This window comes from Macaca nemestrina, chromosome 4, assembly GCF_043159975.1.
Source record: "Macaca nemestrina isolate mMacNem1 chromosome 4, mMacNem.hap1, whole genome shotgun sequence".
NCBI classification, from domain to species: Eukaryota; Metazoa; Chordata; class Mammalia; order Primates; family Cercopithecidae; genus Macaca; species Macaca nemestrina.
Window position 1 is genome coordinate 182459818 of NC_092128.1, and position 21960 is coordinate 182481777.

Genomic DNA, 21960 nt, shown 5'->3' on the forward strand with positions numbered 1-21960 from the left:
CCTATATAAACAAAGAGCCTATTATAAACAGATTATTTAGATTTTTTTCCCAAGGACTTTAAAACAGTTAATAAACTTCAAGTCAGTGACAAGTAAATAAAATAATGAGACAATTGGCTTGTTGCAGTCGTGAGTATTGACAAGCCAGTAGCTGTTTCCCTGCCTCCCTGGATGTCAGTGAAACTTTAGATGGCCCATGGCTGGTCAGTTTCTGTTCTTTAGGAGAAACAGATGGGAAAGAGAGCACACTGGAAACACGCCACTCCTAAAGGAATTTCTATTGTATGACAGTTTACTTAAAAAAAATTTTTTTTAACCTGCCAGGAAAAAAGAAAACAAAGAAGTTGCTTTTGACCTAAAGGCCTCTGTGGCTATTCTGACCCTTCCAGTTTATTTGTTTGCCAAAAGCCCTGTAAACCCAGCCTCCTCCTAGACTGAGGTGGTGTTTTCTGGGCTTTTCCAGTTCCCAAGAGCTCCTCCCTCACTTCTTTCGCCTCCTGCTGTTCTCTTAACGGGGCCCCACCTCCCTTTGCCCCAAGGCATCTCTGCACAGGTCTCCGATTGGTGCACAGCACAGCCTGGCCTTTTAGGGACTGTTGTCGGGCATTTAAAGTGATAGGGAAATGGTCCAGTGGCTGCTTTTATCAACCAATCAAATATTTTCCTGACAGATCCCAAAATATTCCTGGGCCAATGGCGGGGGGAGCCCAAGATGCCGCTGCTGCTCCTTGGAGAGACAGAGCCTCTTAAGTTGGAGCGGGAGGGCCGGAGCTCAGTGGAGCCCTGGGCTGCCGCCAGCCCCGACCTGGCACTTGCTCGCCCGTGTCACTGTCAGGATTTGTCTAGCAGCGCATTCCCTAACAGGGTGTGTTGGGGGGAGTCCTCTTTCCAACTGTCGAAATGGTTATCAAAGTGTTTGTTGCTACATCTTCTGGGTCCATAGCGGTAGGTGTCTGGTGGACTCTTTCTTCCTATACTCTTTTCTGAATAACTCAGGGTTGGAAGTATGGCCAACGTTGGCCTTCAGTTTCTTTTTCGCGTGTAGTCAGCTGTGGCTCTGCAATAAGTATGTGCGCCCTTTGCTTTCTGCATTTGATTTCATAGTGTAGAAAAAGCATGGAAAGGGTGTAATCTGGATGGTTGGATGTGAAAAGGGATTCGAGGAAGGAGGCGTGCTTGATGCTAGAGTTTTTAACATGTGATTTGTGTTGTGTTGCCTTGTGAATATCATAGAATCAGGGACTTTTTTGTGTGTGTTTCTGCCATTCATTCTGCAGGGCTTAAACTAATTTAAAATTGCAAATAAACGACACTTTGTGTAACACTGTTTGGAGCGGATGATGAACCAGATTGCTAAAATGACTCCGGGGTGTAATCACTTGTATATGCCATGTAATGATGTAACCATACTGAAAGTGTAAAGTGAGCATGTGTAATATATTGTTTGAGGAAAGTGATGTCACAGTGACCAGAGCAAACGTCTCTCAGGCCACAGTTATAAACACTCCAGGCATTCAGACGGCCCCAAAATAAGAGCTAAACGCTGACCTCCGTAACAGCGCTTTGTCTAATTTTCTTGAGACCATCCACCTCTTCAATTCTGGCCTTCATTCTGTGCAGGCTAGACCTGCCATAAGAAATAGGGGTGATGAAGTGACACTTTTCTCTTTGGAAAGGGGTAAGACTTTGATTTTAGGGTTGAACACATAGTGTCTGTCTGTCTGGGACTGATATTTCGGCCAGCATTTTAGCAGCAGTTAGGCTGTGGAGAGAAAAAACAGTTTTATTAAACCCAAGAGTTAGAGACCAGCAAGGCGGCTGTTTCCTTTTATATCTAGTTTCTGGAGGATCTCGGGTTTCTGCTCGGATTTCAGCAGCCACTCTGCCAGAGATGGTACCCAGAGTAAGCCATTGGCTGGGGTGACAGCCCCAAAGGCAGCCGCTGAGTGCCACCACTCCCAGCCCCAAAAGTTCAAGAGGTTTCCGGAGAGGATGAGAAGAAAACAAGAGAAAATATCTTGGCTGTGCCTTCTGCGAAGCACAACCGATCAGCGATTGTTTTAGTGATCTCTAGAACAAGTTAACAGAAAAAGATGAGGACCCACTCCAAATGTGAAACTCTGCAAAATCTCTTGTGGCTATTGATGACTGCTGAAACTTTCAGTTGATCTAGAAGAAGTACATTTTTTGGCTATTTGGATAAAAAAATATTTTTTGGGAGGAAAACGGCTTTGGTGGGCTCTAAATATGTTGTTGATGCTCATTGCTGAAAGCGTTCCCTCTTGGCTGCCAGTCCTCTATGTGGTCTGTAGACCTGGCCTACAGATTCTTCAGAAGACAATCGATAAGGTAGTGGATTTCTTAGGTTTATTTGATGTCCTGTGTTCTTGAAGTTTGGGCCCATATTTTACTTAGCTTCGGATGACCTGGAGACGCAACGTTCATCCCAGGGTCTTGGAAAAGCCAAGTTAATTTTGGTTCCCTAAGCAAATGTTTCAGTGCCGTGTGTAACTGTGTGACCTTGGGAAAGTTATTTCACCTTGTTAAGCCTCAATTTCCTTGTCTGTAAAATGAGGATAAGAATAGTGCCTACCTCATAGTGTTGTCATGAGGACTGGTGAAATGACGTGCTTCGGTGCCCTGCATGGTGTCAAGTGTTTATCAGCACTCAGGAAATGTTCTAATGATTAGTGAATGTTATTTATACTTACTAGCTACTATTAGTTAATATTAGTTGCTACTATAATTGTTACTATTATTATTAGTTACTGTTAATATTAATTAGGATTTCAGTTATAATTATTAGTTACTGTAATTATTAGCTAATATTATTTAGTAGATCGGGGTCTGTGATCAGTATGTGTGAGAAGAATTTTCCAGAAGCACATTTGTGGGAGAATTTCTGCCTTAGCCATAAGAATGAGAATTGATTGTCCCCACGGTGTCAGTGCTAATGATTTTTCATGGGTAGAGAAATTTCACTCAAAAGCTTCTTGGCAGGAAAACCCCAGAGTGGCTTCTTGTGCCCATGCTACTGTGTGGCAGTCAGTCTGCCAAGCCTTTCCTACTTATTTCTTCAGCCTGTACATTTGAAAAATGGATTCTTGCCTGACACCTCATCAGTAAGGGCATTCTGACTTCTGTTGGTTGAATGAAATAAATGAGAAAGAAATTGTAATCTCCTTTTGAGGAATTAAATACATGCAGCTGTGTATTACATCTCAATTTTAATAGTTGATTCTAAAGAGCTGTCGCACATTTGACCACGTTCTGGACAGATTTGGGTAAAGAGACCCTGGTGAGCAGGAGAGGGCGCGGGACTTCTCCCAGGACCCTCCTTTCTTCCAGAAGGCCACAGTGTGGCAGGGGAGACAAAGGGAGACAGGACAGTCCCTGCTGTCTCCAAGATGCACAGCCCCTGGAACTGATCTTTAAGGACAGACCCTCATGGTGGCTCTTGGGCTTCTCAGTCCTTTCTCCGTCTTGACAGTGTAAATATCGTGGGAAAAATATGACTCTTGAATTAGATCAGTCTGAATGTCATTCCTGGAAAATTCATTCATTTATTGGAGCCTCAGCACTGTTATAAAATAGCCATCCAGATACCTATCTGGATGGCCGGTGTGACAGTGCACTGGGATGGTGGTGTGCTGTATGGTGCCTGACAATGTAGGTTTTCAGCCTGAGATACAGAATGCTTTTCCATGCATCATCAGCTTCCGTTCCCACCAAAACCCCACGAGGAACGCACTGTTACATCCAGTTTGCAGATGAAGAAATTGGAGATCAGAGCCCTTGCTCAGAAAGCAGCCTTCCAAGCTAGGATGGAAACACAGGTCGTCTCTGACTCAAATCCAGTGTGCTTTATACTACAGTACAGTGATCTCAGTTGGAAAGTCTCCTAACTGTACAAGACAATAAACGAGAGATGCCAAGTGAGTGGCATGAAGAGGTGCTGCTGTCAGATCACTCCGATACGGTCTGGTAGCTAACAGTGTCTGGGTGACTTTAGGACAGAGAACAGTACTTTCTTATAAGTAAGTGTAACAGGATAGGAAAATGGAGCTCTCTGAGTGTTCACTGAGGTCCCAAAGGCTCCAAACGATGACATACACCCCAAGTACCCCCAGATCCTACCCAGGACAGACAGTGCAGCCTGGGGGGCAGCATGGGCCATGGCACCCTGGAGGGTGGACAAGGGGCAAAGGGGGAAAGGTGAAGAGTAGGAGTGTGTCCGTGATGGGAACTGATGTGGTGCTGTGCATACCCCTCCCTCTGGGCCGTAAAGGGAAGGACTCTTCCAAGAGCTGATGCTGTGTCCTTGGGAGTCAGCTCAGCAGGTGCTGTGAGGAGCTGCGCTTTGCAGGCCCAGAGGAGCTCCTTGATCAGGGACCCCGAAAGGGGGAGGACTTTGGAGGAGAGAGGCCCCATGCTAGAGCCAGGACATAGGGGTACAGCAAGACGACAGGGCCGGCCAGGTTAGCTCATGTGTTCACTCCCCTCTTCCCTTCTCTGGCCTGGATCCTAAGACCCTTTTCTGCAGGCTCCCAGCCCAGGCAGAGCTCAAGTGCCCCGAATAACCTGATGAGCAACGCATAGGGCCCTGTTTAAATGACTGGTGTTTGGGGGATCACAGGGGGCAAACAGATTTCATTTTTCTTCTTCTTTTTCTCTTTTTGGGGATGAGGACTGAGAAACGGCACTTAACACAATGCCATGTGTCCAACAGTCCCGCAGTGGACCTGGATGCAATTGCCTGTCTCGTGAGGCTTAATTGTAACATCGTCTTCCCCTCCCATTGTCTCCATCTCTTTTTGCCTTTCTAATAGAAGAAACATAAGGCAAGACTTTTGGAAATGTTTTTCATCTATTCCAAACTTGCGGGATAAAATAGAGCTTTTTTCCCATGCCCTGAGGCATGGTTGGTAGAATGGAAATAATGTTGGTGAGGTGGCTTGGACCTGGGCCAGCTGCTTCCCAGGCCAATTCAGGCTCCCAAGAGGGTATCTTAGAAGGCTTTGGAGAAAAAGCAGACAGGGGTTTCAACCGAATAAAGGAGTTGCCTTCTGAAGAGTTAATTAAAAGTAAAACTGCCTAAAATGAAGGCATCTCTACTCTTTGAAACAGCAAAGTGATCTCTGAAAAGATCTAAGGGAATAAGTGCTTTATAAAATGGCATGAATAGTTATGGACAGGTTGGAAAATATGTGTAGAGAATGTGGTTAATTAAAATGATGATTTAGTCCAACAACCTGTCATCAGGTCTGATGGGATTTTGTAATGTTGAAAATTCAGCCGTGAAGCTGTGGAATTTGGAGCAGTTTCCATGCGGAGGCGCGGAGGCCAGGCATCCACAGTACAGCTGTTGAAGGAGGGCACCTTGGTTTGGAGCACTCGCCGCCTCCTTTGGTTCTCATAGGCGTGATCCTGGGGAATTACCGGAGTCCATTTGCCAGAAGTTTAAGAGAAATTCCGTCATTCCGCACCTTTCTGTCTATCTGTATTTATTTGTCCATGCTTGCCCCAAACTGCAATACCTTTGTTGTCCTGAGTCTTACAGATTCAGTAAGTGTTGTATTGTGGTGAACAGAGCCTTTAATTTACTGATCTAATGTTTTTAGTTCCATTATCTTTTTTATATTGATGGTAAGTGTTAATTAAATTAAATGTGTGTTTACCATTTATATGTTTATATGTGATTTGTATACTTATTTATATAAACTTTTATAATATATATTGACTTTATGTCAATTTTGTTTTAAAAATTAACATAGTAAATATAAAATTTTAAAAAGTTAAAAACTACTTGATATTAATTCATATGATATACTATATATACCGTATATAATCAAATCATCAAGACCAAATTATATATAAATCATATAAATTATGCATGTTATATTATACCATATAAATTATATAAAAATCTTATATAGTTATATATAAAATCTTATATATGATTATTAGATATTATAGTTATATATAAAAGTCTTATATATAAGATTATTATAATATAGTTACACATATAAATCTTATATGTAAGATTATAATACAGTTACATATATAAATCTTACTGTATATAAGATTATTATATATTATATAGTTATGTAATTTGGTCTTGGAGGTGATTTGGTTCTAGGGCTTAAGTATCCAGATTTGTCTTACCTTTCCTTATATTATGAAACACCCAGCTGGGCAACGTGGGTCTTGGGTCTTGCCTGTAATCCCAGCACTTTAGGAGGCCGAGGCAGGTGGATCACTTGAGCCCAGGATTTTGAGACCAGCCTGGGCAACATGGTGAAACTCCATCTCTACCAAAAAATACCAAAAATTAGCCAGACATGGTGGTGTGTGTCTGTAGTCCCAGCTATTCAGGAGGCTGAGGTGGGAGAATCACTTGACCCTGGGGAAGTTGAGGCTGCAGTGAGCCAAGATCGTGCCACTGTGCTCCAGCCTGGGCAACAGAGGGAGACCCTGTCTCAAACAAAACAAAACAAAACACAAGAAACAAAATCCCCAAAGAAACACCCTAACACCCTATACGTGAGTCATTAAATTTGGCAAAAGTGAATAAAATAGATATTTTGGTTCACATATCTCTAAGAAAGGAGTTGAGTTTAGATCAAAGAGGGTTTGCATCCAGATATTAGATTTGGGACAGGCATGCACCTTTTACAGCATTTGTTTGAAACCCTCAAAGTTGACGAGTTAATGGGTGCAGCACACCAACATGGCACAAGTATACATATGTAACAAACCTGCATGTTATGCACTTGTACCCTGGAACTTAAAGTATAAAAAAAAAAAAAAAAACAACCCTCAAAGTGTAGTCCTTCTTGTAAACAAGGCACATGAAAATGACAAGGGGGGGGCCGGGCGCGGTGGCTCAAGCCTGTAATCCCAGCACTTTGGGAGGCCGAGACGGGCGGATCACGAGGTCAGGAGATCGAGACCATCCTGGCTAACACGGTGAAACCCCGTCTCTACTAAAAAATACAAAAAACTAGCCGGGCGAGGTGGCGGGCGCCTGTAGTCCCAGCTACTCGGGAGGCTGAGGCAGGAGAATGGCGGGAACCCGGGAGGCGGAGCTTGCAGTGAGCTGAGATGCAGCCACAGCACTCCAGCCTGGGCGACAGAGCGAGACTCCGCCTCAAAAAAAAAAAAAAAAAAAAAAAAAGAAAATGACAAGGGGCCCTTGTGCTCTGTAAAACATTTTTATGAGTTGTTTTTATATGAGATGAGAAGCCTTTAAAAAATTGAGATATTAGATATTTTCATGTCAAAGAAAATATTTAACGTTTTATTTATTTATTATTTATTATTTTTATTTTTATTTTTAAATTTGAGATGGGGTCTTGCTCTGTTACCCAGGCTGGAGTGTAGTGGTGCAATATTGGCTCACTGCAACCTCTGCCTCCCGGGTCCAAGCGATTCTCCTGCCTCAGCCTCCTGAGTAGCTGGGATTACAGATAAGTGCCACCACACCCAGCTAATTTTTGTATTTTTAATAGAGACAGGGTTTCGCCATGTTGGCCAGGCTGGTTTCAAACTCCTGACCTTGGGTGATCCACCTACCTCGGCCTCCCAAAATGCTGGGATTACAGGTATGAGCCACTGTGCCTGGCCTAAATCTCGTCATTTTTTTTTTCTTTTTTTTTGAGACGGAGTCTCACTCTGTCACCCAGGCTGGAGTGCAATGGCATGATCTGGGCTCACTGCAACCTCTGCCTCCTGGGTTCAAGTGATCCCCCTGCCTCAGCCTCCCAAGTAGCTGGGATTACAGACATGCGCCACCATGCCTGGCTCATTTTTGTATTTTTAGTAAAGATGGGGTTTCACCATGTTGGCCAGGCTGGTCTCGAACTCCTGGCCTCAGATGATCTGCCCACCTCAGCTTCCCAAAGTTCTAGGATTACAGGCCTGAGCCACTGCACCCGGCCAAGTTTTAATCTTACTCTTAATAAATGGCCATACTTTTGCCTCATTATTCTGAGTGTATTCTGTATCTATATTGCACCAATTAGTCCTGTACTTTTTTTTTTCACCCAAACAAGCAGTTTAAGAATCTATTCACATGAAGGACTTGGCACAATGTATTGTGCAAAGTAGAGAGTCAATAAATAACTGTTGATTGATTATTTGTCTGATTACCCTTTCTTTCTCCTCCTTCCCTCCCTCCCTCCCTTCCTCCCTTCCTTCCTTCCTCCTTTTTTTTTCTTTTTCTTTTCTTTTTTTTTTTTTTTTTGAGACGGAGTCTCTGTCGCCAGGCTGGAGTGCAGTGGCACAATATCTGCTCACTGCAACCTCCACCTCCCGGGTTCAAGCAATTCTCCTGCCTCAGCCTCCCAAGTAGCTTGGACTACAGGCACGTGCCACCACGCCCAGCTAATTTTTGTGTTTTTAGTAGAGACGGGGTTTCACCATGTTGGCCAGGATAGTCTCAATCTCTTCACCTCGTGATCCATCCACCTCAGCCTCCCAAAGTGCTGGGATTACAAGCATGCACCGCCACGCCTGGGCCTTTTTTTTTCTTTCTTTATCTTTCTGACAGGGTCTTGTTCTATTAACAAGGCTGGAGTGCAGTGGTGTGATCATAGCATTACAGCCTCCACCTCCCAGGCTCAAGTGATCTTCCCACCTCTTGAGTAGCTGGGATTACAGGCATGCACCACCCCTGTCTAATTTTTAAATTTTTTGTAGAGATGTGGTCTCTCAACAAAAATTTGTTTGCCCAGGCTGGTCTTGACCTCCTGGGCTCAAGCGATCCTTCTGCTTTCAGCCTCCCAAAGTGCTGGGATTACAGTTATGAGCCACCGCACCTGGCCTGATTACACTTTCTGTCAGTTTCTCCCTGTGGTTATTAAAATGGGGTCCACAGAGTCTGCTGTAACTCATTTGCCAGTGTTTATAAAAGATGACATCACACATTTCCAGGAGTGAATTCTTTGAAGAGAGAAAATTGTAATTGCTTTTGTAATTGTTTATGGGGAAGGAGTTCTAAGCTTGAGGGATGGCCACGTTGGTACGAAATGGCTACTGGCAGATATGGTCATTACACATTACACAGGTAGAGAAAGGATATTCAACCGTGTTCCCTTAGGTGTGACTACACTGCTCTCAGAGAGGAGCCAGGTGTGAGCAGGAAAGGAGGAATCTGTGGGAGAAAAGGGTTGTTTCGCTGTGTGGCTTTTTTATGTGCTGGGAGAAACATCCTCCAGCTTTTTCTAGCCCCAACTTGTGCCCTTCCCCTCCAGTAATCTCTATGTGAGCTTTTTAATCTCCTGTAATATTTCTAAAGCTACTTTTAGTTCAATGTGACTAATACTCTTATTTTCATAACTGAGTGAAATGCATTTTAGTGTGGGTATACTTGATATTTGAATTTCATAGTAAAGTATCTTTTTTATTTTATTCTTTTGTTTTATTTTTTAAAAAGTAAATAAAAAAATTTTTTTTTTGAGACAGAGTCTCACTCTGGCTCCCAGGCTGGAGTGCAGGGCTTACTGCAACCTCTACCTCCCAGGTTCAAGCGATTCTCCTGCCTCAGCCTCCCGAGTAGCAGAGGTTACAGGCGCACACCACCACGCCCAGGTAATTTTTGTACTTTTAGTAGAGTCAGGATTTCACCATGTTGGTCAGGCTGTTCTCGAACTCCTGACCTCGTGATCTGCCTGCCTCGGCCTCCCAAAGTGCTGGGGTTACAGGTGTGAGCCACCGCACCCGGCCTTCTCTTCTTTTTTAAACAAAATTTTTATTTTATTTTTAAGAGACAGGGTCCTGCTTTGTCACCCAAGCTGGAGTGCAGTGGGACAATCAGCACACTGTAACCTCAAACTCCTGGGCTCAAGCAATCCTTCTGTCTCAGCCTCCCAAAGTCCTGGGATTATAGGCATGAGCCACATTATCTGGCCTCTTTTTTCTCTTCTTTCCCTTTTCCCAATCCCTTGTCTTCCTAATTCTTTCTTACTTTTTGGCCATTAAAGCTTTGCAAAAAATTAAAAGTATTTTGAAGACTGCAAAAAAGATACGAGAGAGTCTCTACTCCAATTAGGTCATGTTAAAAGACAACATTACAACTCATCTAGTTTTGTAGATTTTTTTTTTTTCCGACAATTTTGCTCTTGTTGCCCAGGCTGGAGTGCAATAGCACAATCTTGGCTCACTGCAACCTCTGCCTCCTGGGTTCAAGCGATTCTCCTGCCTCAGGCTCCCTGTAGTAACTGGGATTACAAGGCATGTGCCACCATGCCTGGCTAATTTTGTATTTTTAGTAGAGATGGGGTTTTTGCATGTTGGTCAGGCTGGTCTTGAACTCCTGACCTCAGGTGATCTGTCTGCCTCGGCCTCCCAAAGTGCTGGCATTATAGGTGTGAGCCACTGTGCCCGGCCGTTTGTAGATCTTAATTGGCTTCTGTGATTCCAGAATCTGGCAGCAGTCCAGGCCAAAAAATGGTTCACAAAACTCTGCCCCACTACACGTGCAGGTTATATTTATTGCCAGAGAAAAGGAGATGACATTCAGAAAAAGGATGTGAGGTACAGATAGCTAGGTTGGTTCTAACTCAGTGTTTGCCTTATTTGAAAGTGGTTTAACAGTTGACCTTCTGTGATTGGCTAAAGCTTGTCTGCTGTCATTAACTGAAACTCAGCTCTGGTTACAAAGGCTAATTTCTAGTTAGGTTTTCAGTTTGTTTACGTACTAAGCTAGGTTGCAGTTCATTACCTAGGACTCCTATGGAGTCTTCTAAAGCCCAAATTTAGTTTTAACAGTTGATTACACAATAATTAATTAATTAATTAATATATTTTTTGAGACGGAATCTTGCTCTGTCACCCAGGCTGGATTGCAGTGGCATGATCTCAACTCACTGCAACCTCCACCTCCCGGGCTCAAGTGATTCTCCTGCCTTAGCCTCTCAAGTAGCTGGGATTACAGGCGTGTGCCACCATGCTTGACTAATTTTTGTATTTTTAGTAGAGACGAGGTTTCACCATGTTGGCCAAGCTGGTGTTGAACCTCTGACCTCAGGCGATCCACCTGCCTCGGCCTCCCAAAGTGCTGGGATTACAGGTGTGAGCCATCGCACCCAGCCTGATTATATAATAATTTAAACATTGATGATACTAAAATTTCAGAAATTAAATAGTCATTTTGTTGACCCTTTATAACAAAGAGGTGTGATTCTATTATTTTCCTTGTTTGAATACTTAGAGTTATTTGTGTTGTATAGTGTAACTAGAGGAAGGATTTAATTTTTGTACATGTAAACAAAATATTTTTCATAAACAGCCTAATAATATTTCTCTACTCTTGACCAGATTAGGAAGAAACAGCAAGAAGTAGTGGGTTTTTTGGAAGCGAATAAAATCGACTTTAAGGAATTAGATATTGCTGGAGATGAAGACAATAGGAGGTGGATGAGAGAGAATGTTCCTGGAGAGAAAAAACCTCAAAATGGGATTCCTTTGCCTCCCCAGATCTTCAATGAGGAGCAGTACTGTGGGGTGAGTACGTGCTTCTATTAAAAATCCTGCTGTGTGTGTGTTTATTAGAAATTTTCAGGCTGAGGCAGGAGAATGGCGTAAACCCGGGAGGCGGAGCTTGCAGTGAGCTGAGATCCGGCCACTGCACTCCAGCCTGGGCGACAGAGCGAGACTCCGTCTCAAAAAAAAAAAAAAAAAAAAAAAAAGAAATTTTCTAAACCAGATTAATTTTGAGTCAGCATTTGAAATTGTTCACAACTGTCAGGTCATGATCTGTTTCTACCATCCAATAGCTGGATGGTAAATCCATTATGAATAATCAATATTTAAGATTTAGAAAAGGACAGAAACAATATCATGATGATTCAGACGTTTTGGGGATTATTTCAGGTTCTTTCTTTTATTTTGAAGAATTGAGGTCACGTGTTCAAAAATATTATACATTTAGCTAGGAATTCTGTTCAGCGTTGCAGTGTGCACACACGTGTATCTGCACAGGAACATGGTAAGTTTTCTCTGTCGACCAGGCTGGAGTGTAGTGGTGCAATCATGGCTTACTGTAGCCTCTTTCTCCTGGGCTCAAGCGATCCTCTCGCCTCAGCCTCCTGAGTAGCTGGGACTGCAGGAGTGCAGTACCCCATCCAGCTAATTTTTAAGTTTTTTGTAGAGATGGTCTCCCTATATTGCCCAGGCTGCTCTGGAACTCCTGGCCTCAAGTGATCCTCCTGCCTTGGCCTCCCAAAGTGCTGGGACTACAGGTGTGAGCCACTGTGCCCAGCAAGTTTTCACTTTTATAAAATTGACTTGTAGAAATAAAGTCTTACTATAGATACAAGATGAATTTGTGTAACTTTAATTAGTTTGAAAACTGTTCTGGGCATTATGGTTATAACAACAATTTTGTTTTATACATTTGATAGTTCATTTCACCATAAGATCACTTCTTTTTTTTCCCGGAGTTTATAGATCGTACTTAATAAATCAAGTTGTTGGAAAGAAATTTTTTCTTTTCTTTTCTTTTTTTTTTTTTTCTGAGACAGAGTCTTGCTCTGTCACCCAGGCTGGAGTGCAGTGGCGTGATCCTGGCTCACTACAAGCTCCACCTCCCGGGTTCATGCCATTCTCCTGCCTCAGCCTCCCAAGTAGCTGGGACTACAGGCGTCCGCCACTATGCCCGGCTTATTTTTTGTATTTTTAGTAGAGACGGGGTTTCACCGCGTTAGCCAGGATGATCTCGATCTCCTGACCTCATGATCCGCCCTCCTCAGCCTCCCAAAGTATTGGCATTACAGGCGTGAGCCACCGCGTCTGGCCTATTCTTTTCATTTCTACCTTCAGAGAGGTATTTGTAGTTTATCTTACGAGAAGCTTTGCTTAATTTGCTTTTCTGTGGTCTGTGGACACACTTACAAAAGTACATTCATGAAGAACAGGGCTTTGTTTCCAGAAAGTAAGTAAAAATCATTATTTTTATTGTGTGCTCAGATTTTAAAAGGAGACTCAAAAGTTCTGAAGGATATGCAGGCTTAAAATAACATTAGTCTAGATAGTCAGTGTCCTTTCTACTTGATTAGAATGTATATAACTATTATTTAAGTGGTCTCCCTGGCTTCTGAAGATTCTTGGTCAACCCTGTGCCATGCCTGATGATGGCAGCAGGTAGAAGGAGACCCCAGAGAAAAGCAGTAGATTTCAGTGGGCAGTGAGGGGATTGGGCGTCAAGGGTAGTCCTCAGTGCCTTCCTGCCTCTGCCAGTTTGAACTTCTGCTACTCTACGCAGAGCAAATGAATATATTATCCTGAGAGCCAGGGTAGACAACTGTTGGGCTGAGAAAGGAGACACCACACTGGAAGCCAGGCACAGTTGAGGCCAGGCTCCCCGCCTGACAGAGGAATGTGAACTGGAAAGAGCAGACGCATCTGTTGATGACAAGTTGGCATCTGTGCATTTTAGCCCAGGTAAGGGCCAGAGTGCCTGCCTGGGACCAAGATAGCCTGGGCCTGACTGAACACAACCAAAGAGGACCCGGATCGTTCAGTACAGAGGTGCCCGTTTAGCAGAGGAACGAGTGTCTCCGGGCACTCAGGGCTGTAAGGAAACACAGGATGCAAACCTAATTAGGGTGGGGAGAGGGCTTCTCAATATATCGATGTTACTGAACAAACTATGTTATGTTCCTAAAATTTATTTTGAAATATGCTGTATGTGATAAGAAATACATAATTTAAACAGGAATGATACAATGAGCGACCACTGTATGCACCATCCAGTTTAAGAAGGACAGGATACTATTACCAGAAATGTGGAAGCTCTCTGTGTGCTTCTCCCTGATCACATCCCTCGCCCTCTGCACCAGTGATAGTCATTGGAAAGAAAGGATCTTGCTCTGTCACTCAGGCTGGAATGCAGTGGCACGATCATGGCTCTCTGCAGCCTCAACCTCCTGGACTTGATCAATCCTCCTGTCTCAGCCTCCTGAATAGCTGGGACTATAGGTGTGTGGCACCACACCTAGCTAAATTTTGTATTTTTTGTAGAGATGGCATCTCCCTATGTTGCTGAGGCTGGTCTTGAATTCCTGGGCTCAAGCAGTCCTCCTGCCTTGACCCCCCAACGTGTTGGTATTACTGGTGTGAGTCACTGTGTCCAGACGTTATTTTTCATTTAAAAACCTGTGTCTTCTTTTACCTCCCTGAATATGCACATAGTTTACTGTGACACATGTGTTCCCATTGCAATCCCCTATTCCCAAAGAAATAGAATTTTCTTCTGGAGAGCCTCTCATTCATCTGGGAAGCTCGCTAGGCTTGGGCTCTTCTCTGCGGGAAATATTTCAGTTTCCTTAATGAATGGACTATTTAGATTTCTACTTTTTCATAAGTTGGTTTTCATAATTCTGTTTCCATAAATTCTAAGATGGCTAGTTTGTTTGTTTGGTTTTTAGAATCAGGGTCTTTGTCTGTTGCCCAGGCTGGAGTGCAGTGTTGCCTTTATGGTCCATGGCAGCCTTGAGCTTGTTTTTAAGTTTTAAAGTCTAGTATAACATTTTTTTTCAAAATTAAGAGGCAGGTACAGAAATTTCCTATATACCCCCTGTTCCCACACATGCAGAGCCTCCCCCATTATCAACATCCCCCAAAGTTTTAAATAAGGTATTCTTAAGACCTGTTTAAAACAGGTAGTTATGTCCTCTCTTCATTCCTAATGTTTCTATTGTGTCTTCTCTGATTTTTTTTTTTTAATTTATGTTGCTCATAGTTTTTGTTTGTTTGTTTTTGGTCTTTCGGCTTATTGATTCTTTCTGATCTCTCTATATTTATATCTTTATAGCTAAATTTTCTCTTATTTTTAAAATTTCTGCTCTTGCCTTTATCATTTTTTGCTTCTATACACTTTGTTTTTTTTCTCCCCTTACGTTAATGTTCAGTTAGATGCTTAGCTCACTTTTAACCTTTTTTTCTTCTCTAATGTAAATATTTAAGGCTAGACATTTCTCCCTGAGTACTGTCAGTTCATTCCATATATTTTGATATCTTTTGTTTTTTTTGTTTTGTTTTGTTTTTACTTTATTTATTTATTATTATATTTTGAGATGGAGTTTTGCTCTTGTTGCCCAGGCTGGAGTACAGTGGCCTGATCTCAGTTCACTGCAACCTCTGCCTCCCGAGTTCAAGTGATTCTTCTGTCTCAGGCCTCCCGCGTAGCTGGGATTACAGGTGCCACCATGCCCGGTTAATTTTTTGTATTTTTAGTAGAGACAGGCTGTCATCATGTTGGCCAGGTTGGTCTTGAACTCCTGACCTCAGGTGATCTGCTGGCCTTGGCCTCCCAAAGTGCAGGGATTACAGGCGTGAGCCACCACGCCCGGCCTTTAGTATTTTCTTTATCGTTAAGTATAAATGTTAAAACATTTATACCTTTCTTTTTTGACCCACGCATTGAAATTATGAGTATATTTGGAGTTTCTTCTACTTTGTTATATGCTTTTAATTTTTCTCAGTTTTGCAATTTTTTAAAATCCTTTCTTGATGTAATTTTACTTACTAAAGTCTCTTTTTTCTAATTTTATTTTGCCCTTTACTCAATTCAAATAATCTATCCCTTTAGTGGTTAACTTAGCTATTTTAACATACATACTTAAAGATAATCAGTATCCTTACTTTTGTCCCAAACTTTTTTTTTTTTTTTTTTTTAAAGACAGATTCTCACTCTGTCACCCAGGCTGGAGTGCAGTGGTGCAGTCTTGGCTCACTGCAGACTCCACCTCCCAGGTTCAAGCAATTCTCCTGCCTCAGCCTCCCGAGTAGCTGGGATTACAGGCACGCATCACCGTGTCCTGCTAATTTTTTTGTATTTTTGGTAGAGATGGGGTTTCATCATGTTGGCCAGGCTGGTCTTGAACTCCTGAACTCGGATGATCTGCCCACCTTGGCCTCCCAAAGTGCTGGGGTTACAGATGTGAACCACCGCACTCGGTCTGTCCCAAACATTAAAAAGGGCCGTTAGACGCTGTAACCCTAATCACCCTCTCTGTTTACACGTGTTTGGTTTTTCAGTATTTCAGTTGGCCTCTCATCCTGCTCCACAAATTAGGCATTTCTCTTTGTTGGTTGTACAGTCAATGTTTGTTCAGATTTAGATTTACCCACATATTTACTATTAATTTTATCTTCTTGAATCTCAGATATTCCATCTGGAATTATTTTCTTCTTCCTGAATACATCCTATAAGTTTCTTTAAGTGAAGGTCTCTTGGCGGTAACTTCTCTAAGGTTTTGTTTGTTTAAAAAATGATATTTTCGCCGGGCGCGGTGGCTCACGCTTGTAATCCCAGCACTTTGGAAGGCCGAAGTGGGCGGATCACAAGGTCAGGAGATCGAGACCATCCTGGCTAACACGGTGAAACCCAGTCTCTACTAAAAATACAAAAAATTAGCCAGGTGTGGTGGCGGCGCCTGTAGTCCCAGCTACTTGGGAGGCTGAGGCAGGAGAATGGCGGGAACCCGGGAGGCGGAGCTTGCAGTGAGCCGAGATTGCGCCACTGCACTCCAGCCTGGGCGACAGAGCAAGACTCCGTCTCAAAAACAAACAAACAAAAAAAATATTTTCCAGATGACTGTCTTTCTTTCACGTTCATGCTTGAAAAAATAGTTTTACTGAGCCTGGAATTCTGGGCTGATTATTATTTTTTTCTAAACACATTGAAATTATTATTTTACTTTCACCTGGCCTCTATGTTGCTATTGAGAAGTCAGCTGTCAGTCTCATCACTATTCTTTTATTGGGAAACTTTCTTTTTTCCTTTTTCTTTTCCTACCTTTCTTCTTCTGTCCATCCTTTCTTCTTTTCTTCTTCCTCTCTTTCTGGTTGCTTTTAATAATATTTCTCTACGATGTGTCTAGGTTTAGAGTTATTTTTATTTATCTAGTTTAGAATTATTTACTGGGCTTCCTGAGACTAAGGGTTGTTATCTTTCAATAAGTCTAGAAAATTGTTAGTAACTGGCCAGGCGAGATGGTGCATGCCTATAATCCTAGCACTTTGGGAGGCCGAGGTGGGAGGATTGCTTGAGCCCAGGTGTTCGAGACCAGCTTGGGCAGCATAGTGAGACCTTGTCTCAAAAAATTAAAAAAAGAAAATGTTTAGCAATTATATGCTTGAGTTTAGGTTTTCCCGTATTATCTCTATTTGCTTCTCCAAGAGCTCCTATAAGACATTTGTTAGAACTTCTCATACTGTTTTCATACAATAATATTTCCTCCACAGTTTTCATCTCTTTTTTCCTCTCTAGATTATTTGTTTGTTTGTTTATTTATTTATTTAAATAGAGACAGAGTCTCACCATGTTGCCCAGGCTGGTCTTGAACTCCTGGGCTCAAACAATCTTCCCTTCTCTGCCTCTTACAGTGCTGGGATTATAGGCATGGGCCACCACACCCAGCCTGGATGATTTGATTGCATCTTCCAGTTAGCTAATTTACTCTTCAGGTGTTTTTGTTTAATCCGCATATTGGGTTTTACAATTCCACTATTATGTCTTTTTATTTTCGGGAGTTCTTTTTGGTTCCTTTCTAAATTTGCTTGATTGTTCTCTCTAGGTATTTATTCTGTCTTCAAGTTTTTCTTTTATTTCACTAAATATATTAAATATAGCTGTTTTGTATTCTTTGCCTGATAATTCCCATATCTGATTCTGATTTTTTTTTTTTTTTTTGAGACGGAGTCTCGCTGTGTCGCCCAGGCTGGAGTGCAGTGGCCGGATCTCAGCTCACTGCAAGCTCTGCCTCCCGGGTTTTTACGCCATTCTCCTGCCTCAGCCTCCCGAGTAGCCGGGACTACAGGCGCCCGCCACCTCGCCCGGCTAGTTTTTTGTATTTTTTAGTAGAGATGGGGTTTCACCGTGTTAGCCAGGATGGTCTCGAACTCCTGACCTCGTGATCCGCCCGTCTCGGCCTCCCAAAGTGCTGGGATTACAGGCTTGAGCCACCGCGCCCGGCCTGATTCTGATTTTTAATTCCACCTTCTGTTATTTCTTCTTGCTCTCACTCATATTTTCTTTTTATTCCCTTATTTATATTATAACTTTTGACTTCAAACTGCTCATTTTTAAAAACTTTGTTTGTGGCTATCTTAGTCTGTTTGTGCTGCTATAACAGAATACCACAGACTGGGTAGTTTATAAACAATAGAAGTTTATTTGGCTCATGGCTCTGGAGGTGGAAAGTCCAAGATCGAGGGACAGCATTTGATGAGGGCTTTCTGGCTGCGTCAAACATGGCTGAAGGCATCACAGTAGCAAGAGAAAGGGAGAGATACAACTCCGAGCTTCAAGCCTTTTTATAAATGTCTTCAATCAGTTCATGAGGATGGCCCCCTTATGGCCTCAACAGCTCCCCGTAGGCCCCACCTCCCAACACTGTTGCACTGGGGATTAAGTTTCCAACACATGCTTTCTGGCGGATACATTCAAATCACAGCAGTGGATACTCTTTGAGGCCTGGAGTTTATTTCTGCATCAAACTTAGACACATCTTAAACTCAGATTTCCTTTTAAGATTTTTTAGGATCACACATGGCATGGGAATTTGAACTGCAACTTCTCGTGAATTCTACTTGTGGTTATAAATTCTCAGAGGAGAATATTTTCCCCTCCACCCAGAAGCAAAGTTGAATCAGGGAAGTTTCCTTCTATTCCGTTCTGCCTGGCAGGGTTATTTCTCATTCACATTTACTTTGAAGGCAGAACCCTCTGGAGTTCTGGTGTGTGTGCTTATGAAACTCCCCACCTTGACGAGGCTCTGGGCTTTATCTCCTTCCTCCTTTTTCCTCTTCAGTGTCAAAGTGATGATAAAGGTGTCGTGTGTGTGTCAGAAACTCTCAGCACGCATGGTGGCTTTGGTGCATGCTTACTCTCAGGATTCACGCTCTCACTGGCCGGAGTCTTTTCTGCCAGCTCAGCAGTGTATTTATACTTTTAGTTTTTTCTTAATTGGGTTAAAAAATTTTTTTTTGAGACAGCTTTTCAGGGCCTCTAATCTGCCATAATAATCCCAGCAGAACTGGGAGTTGAAAACCTGTTTTATGTTCATTATTTTCTACATATATTTGGTAGCATCAAGTGAAAGATAATGATGAATTGTTCTTCAGCCTTCTGAAATTCTGAAGAAGGTATTTGGTCTTAAATTGAAGCAAAAGACTAATTCACTCAACTATAAGAAAATCTTTCTTGCCTTGAAATCTAGAGTTGGCTAACTAAAGAAGCTTTCAGAACTTTATATATGGCATTTTTGGGAAATAGCATAGATTTACTTTATTACATTTCACCAACTTAATACTACTACTACTACTATTAACGCAGTATCTCATGTAATCTTTTAACAATGATTGGTAAGCGTGTACTCTGGGAATCAATCAGAATTTCTGATACCAAAGTTCCTGCACTTACTCATGTTGTTATATTCCTTTCAACCAAGATTTGAGGCAGCTTCCAAACATGTATTCAGTATAAAAGAATAAAATTAATCACTGAGAGACTTGAGGCAATGGATAGGAAAACAATAAAGCTTTGAATAAGAGTAACACTTTGAATAAGTGGCTCATACCTGTAGTCCCAGCACTTTAGGAGGCCGAGGTGGGTGGATCATCTGGGGTCAGGAGTTTGAGACCAGCCTGACCAACATAGTGAAACCCTGTCTCTACTAAAAATACAAAAATTAGCTGGGCATGGTGGCGCGTGTCTGTAATCCCAGGTAGTCAGGAGGCTGATGCAGGAGAATTGCTTGAACCTGGAAGGCGGAGGTTGCCGTGAGCAGAGATTGTGCCACTGCACTCCAGCCTGGGAGACAGAGCGAGACTTTCTCTCTCTCTCTCTCTCAAAAAAAAAAAAAAAAAAGAGTAACACACAGGAATACATAATACTTTTTTTCTCAATAGCTGTGACCTGTTTTTAGTTTTAAACTTCTTTTTTTTTTTTTTTTTTTTGTGTGAGACAGGGCATTGCTCTGTTTCCCAGGCTAGAGTGTAATGGCACAATCACAGCCCACTGCAGCCTTGATCTGCCAGGCTCAAGTGATCCTCCCACCTCAGCCTCCCAAGTAGCTGGGACCACAGGTGTGTGCCACCATGCCCACAGGGTCTCACCATGTTGCCCATTCTAGTCTTAAACTCGTGGGTTCAAGGGATCCTCCCATCTTGGCCTCCCGAAGTGCTGAGATTAGAGGCATGAGCCACCACGCCTGGCTGGTTTTAAGCTTTTTAACATACACTAAGAGTAGGGTAGGCAAAGAACAACTAAGTTGTTTTGTGTGTTGCCCTGTTAAATGAGACAAACGCCTGTGACTTTGTGAGCCTTTTTGCAACACTGTTGAAATTGCATCAAGGCCTTGATGACAAAGATTGGCAGTAGTAAAGTAGCCTGGGGGAATGTTGTTTATGTTTTTATTATAAAGACTGAAACTCTTCTAAGCTATTGACAGCTATGTTACTGGGAAGGTGGTGTAGGGCTGGACCTGCCTGGTAAAGGACTGGCCCTGGTAGGATCTGGATGGGGTGGGAGCTTCATTGAGCATCAGATTTCAATCCACTACCAAGTTTCTGATCACTCCAGTTGTTCCCATTTTGCCAAAACAGTCGCCCTCTATGCCTCCGATGGTCTTGTGCCTGTTCATGTTGGGAGGGCCTGAGATGCATCTGGGCCCTTAGGGATACTTTAATCACAGTGTAGACAGCCTGTATCATCTCAGTCTCAGCTGATCAGGGACCAAATGCTTAGGGCCAGATTATAAGTAAACCAGGTGGTGGTGTGAAACTTGGAAAAGCCATTTACTGTGTATGTTTGGGTCCTGTCAGCAATTCCCGGACATGGGTAGGGGTGTGTGTGTGTGTGTGTGTGTGTGTGTGTGCTCTTGCTGTGGTATACAGGCACAATGAAACTGTATAAAAACAAACGTAAAGTTCATGCTTAGATTTCTTAACTCTGGAGGTTAGTCATCTTTGACAAAGCAAACTGGGATGACTTTTTGTGTGAGCTTCCCACTTAAGAACTAATAAATAAAAAGATCAGTTTCCATAAATAAACTGGCTCACAAGTGTGCAGTAGTTTTAAACTTTCTTTTTCTTTGCTTCAAGGATTTTGACTCTTTCTTCTCTGCAAAAGAAGAGAATATTATTTATTCCTTCCTTGGTTTGGCTCCTCCTCCAGACTCAAAGGTAAGTTTGAACAAACTCTATTGGGTTCAAAACAGGTAATACTAAATGAAGGTAGAAATCTGCATCCAAGACTGTTTAATAAATGATGATTTTTAAATTAACATAATTTTAATACACTTCTTATTCTGATGAAGTCCTATGCATAGAGAGAATGCAGTTTTTACTAAAAAAAGTTCCAAAATTATGCTTTTCATATTTATGCTATGTTTTCACCTTGTTATGGTAAATTTTATAATACCTAAGTTAGGCAATATCATTACTTTGAATAAACTTAAGTGCATTCATTAAATATGTAAACATTTGAGCTCCCAGGTTGTGTTTATACAATTATTTTGTTTTGAATTGATTTCTCATATAGCTTTATATGAGTTAATTTCATAATGATATATGCCCTTATATTATTTCTATTTAAATGAACCAAACTGCATTTTGGTCTCATAAAAATGGAACAGGTCTTCTTTTGAGAAATGTCTGTTCATATCCTTTGCCCACTTTTTGATGGGGTTGTTTGTTTTTTTCTTGTAAATTTGTTTGAGTTCTTTGTAGGTTCTGGATATTAGCCCTTTGTCAGATGAGTAGATTGCAAAAATTTTCTCCCATTCTGTAGGTTGCCTGTTCACTCTGATGGTAGTTTCTTTTGCTGTGCAGAAGCTCTTTAGTTTAATTAGATCCCATTTGTCAATTTTGGCTTTTGCTGCCGTTGCTTTTGGTGTTTTAGACATGAAGTCTTTGCCCATGCCTATGTCCTGAATGGTACTACCTAGGTTT

The 21960-nt window shown here is 42.2% G+C and overlaps 1 protein-coding gene across 1 annotated transcript in view; it reads left to right on the forward strand.

Moving 5' to 3' along the window:
* Positions 1–696: 696 nt before the first annotated feature.
* Positions 697–21960, forward strand: part of LOC105472619 (SH3 domain binding glutamate rich protein) — a 58436-nt gene continuing 37172 nt past the window's right edge. Inside the window, 4 exon segments of the mRNA XM_011726043.2 lie at positions 697–860; positions 863–945; positions 11320–11505; positions 21112–21192. Of these exon segments, the coding sequence (XP_011724345.2) occupies positions 713–860; positions 863–945; positions 11320–11505; positions 21112–21192 (498 nt within the window). The 5' untranslated portion in view covers positions 697–712.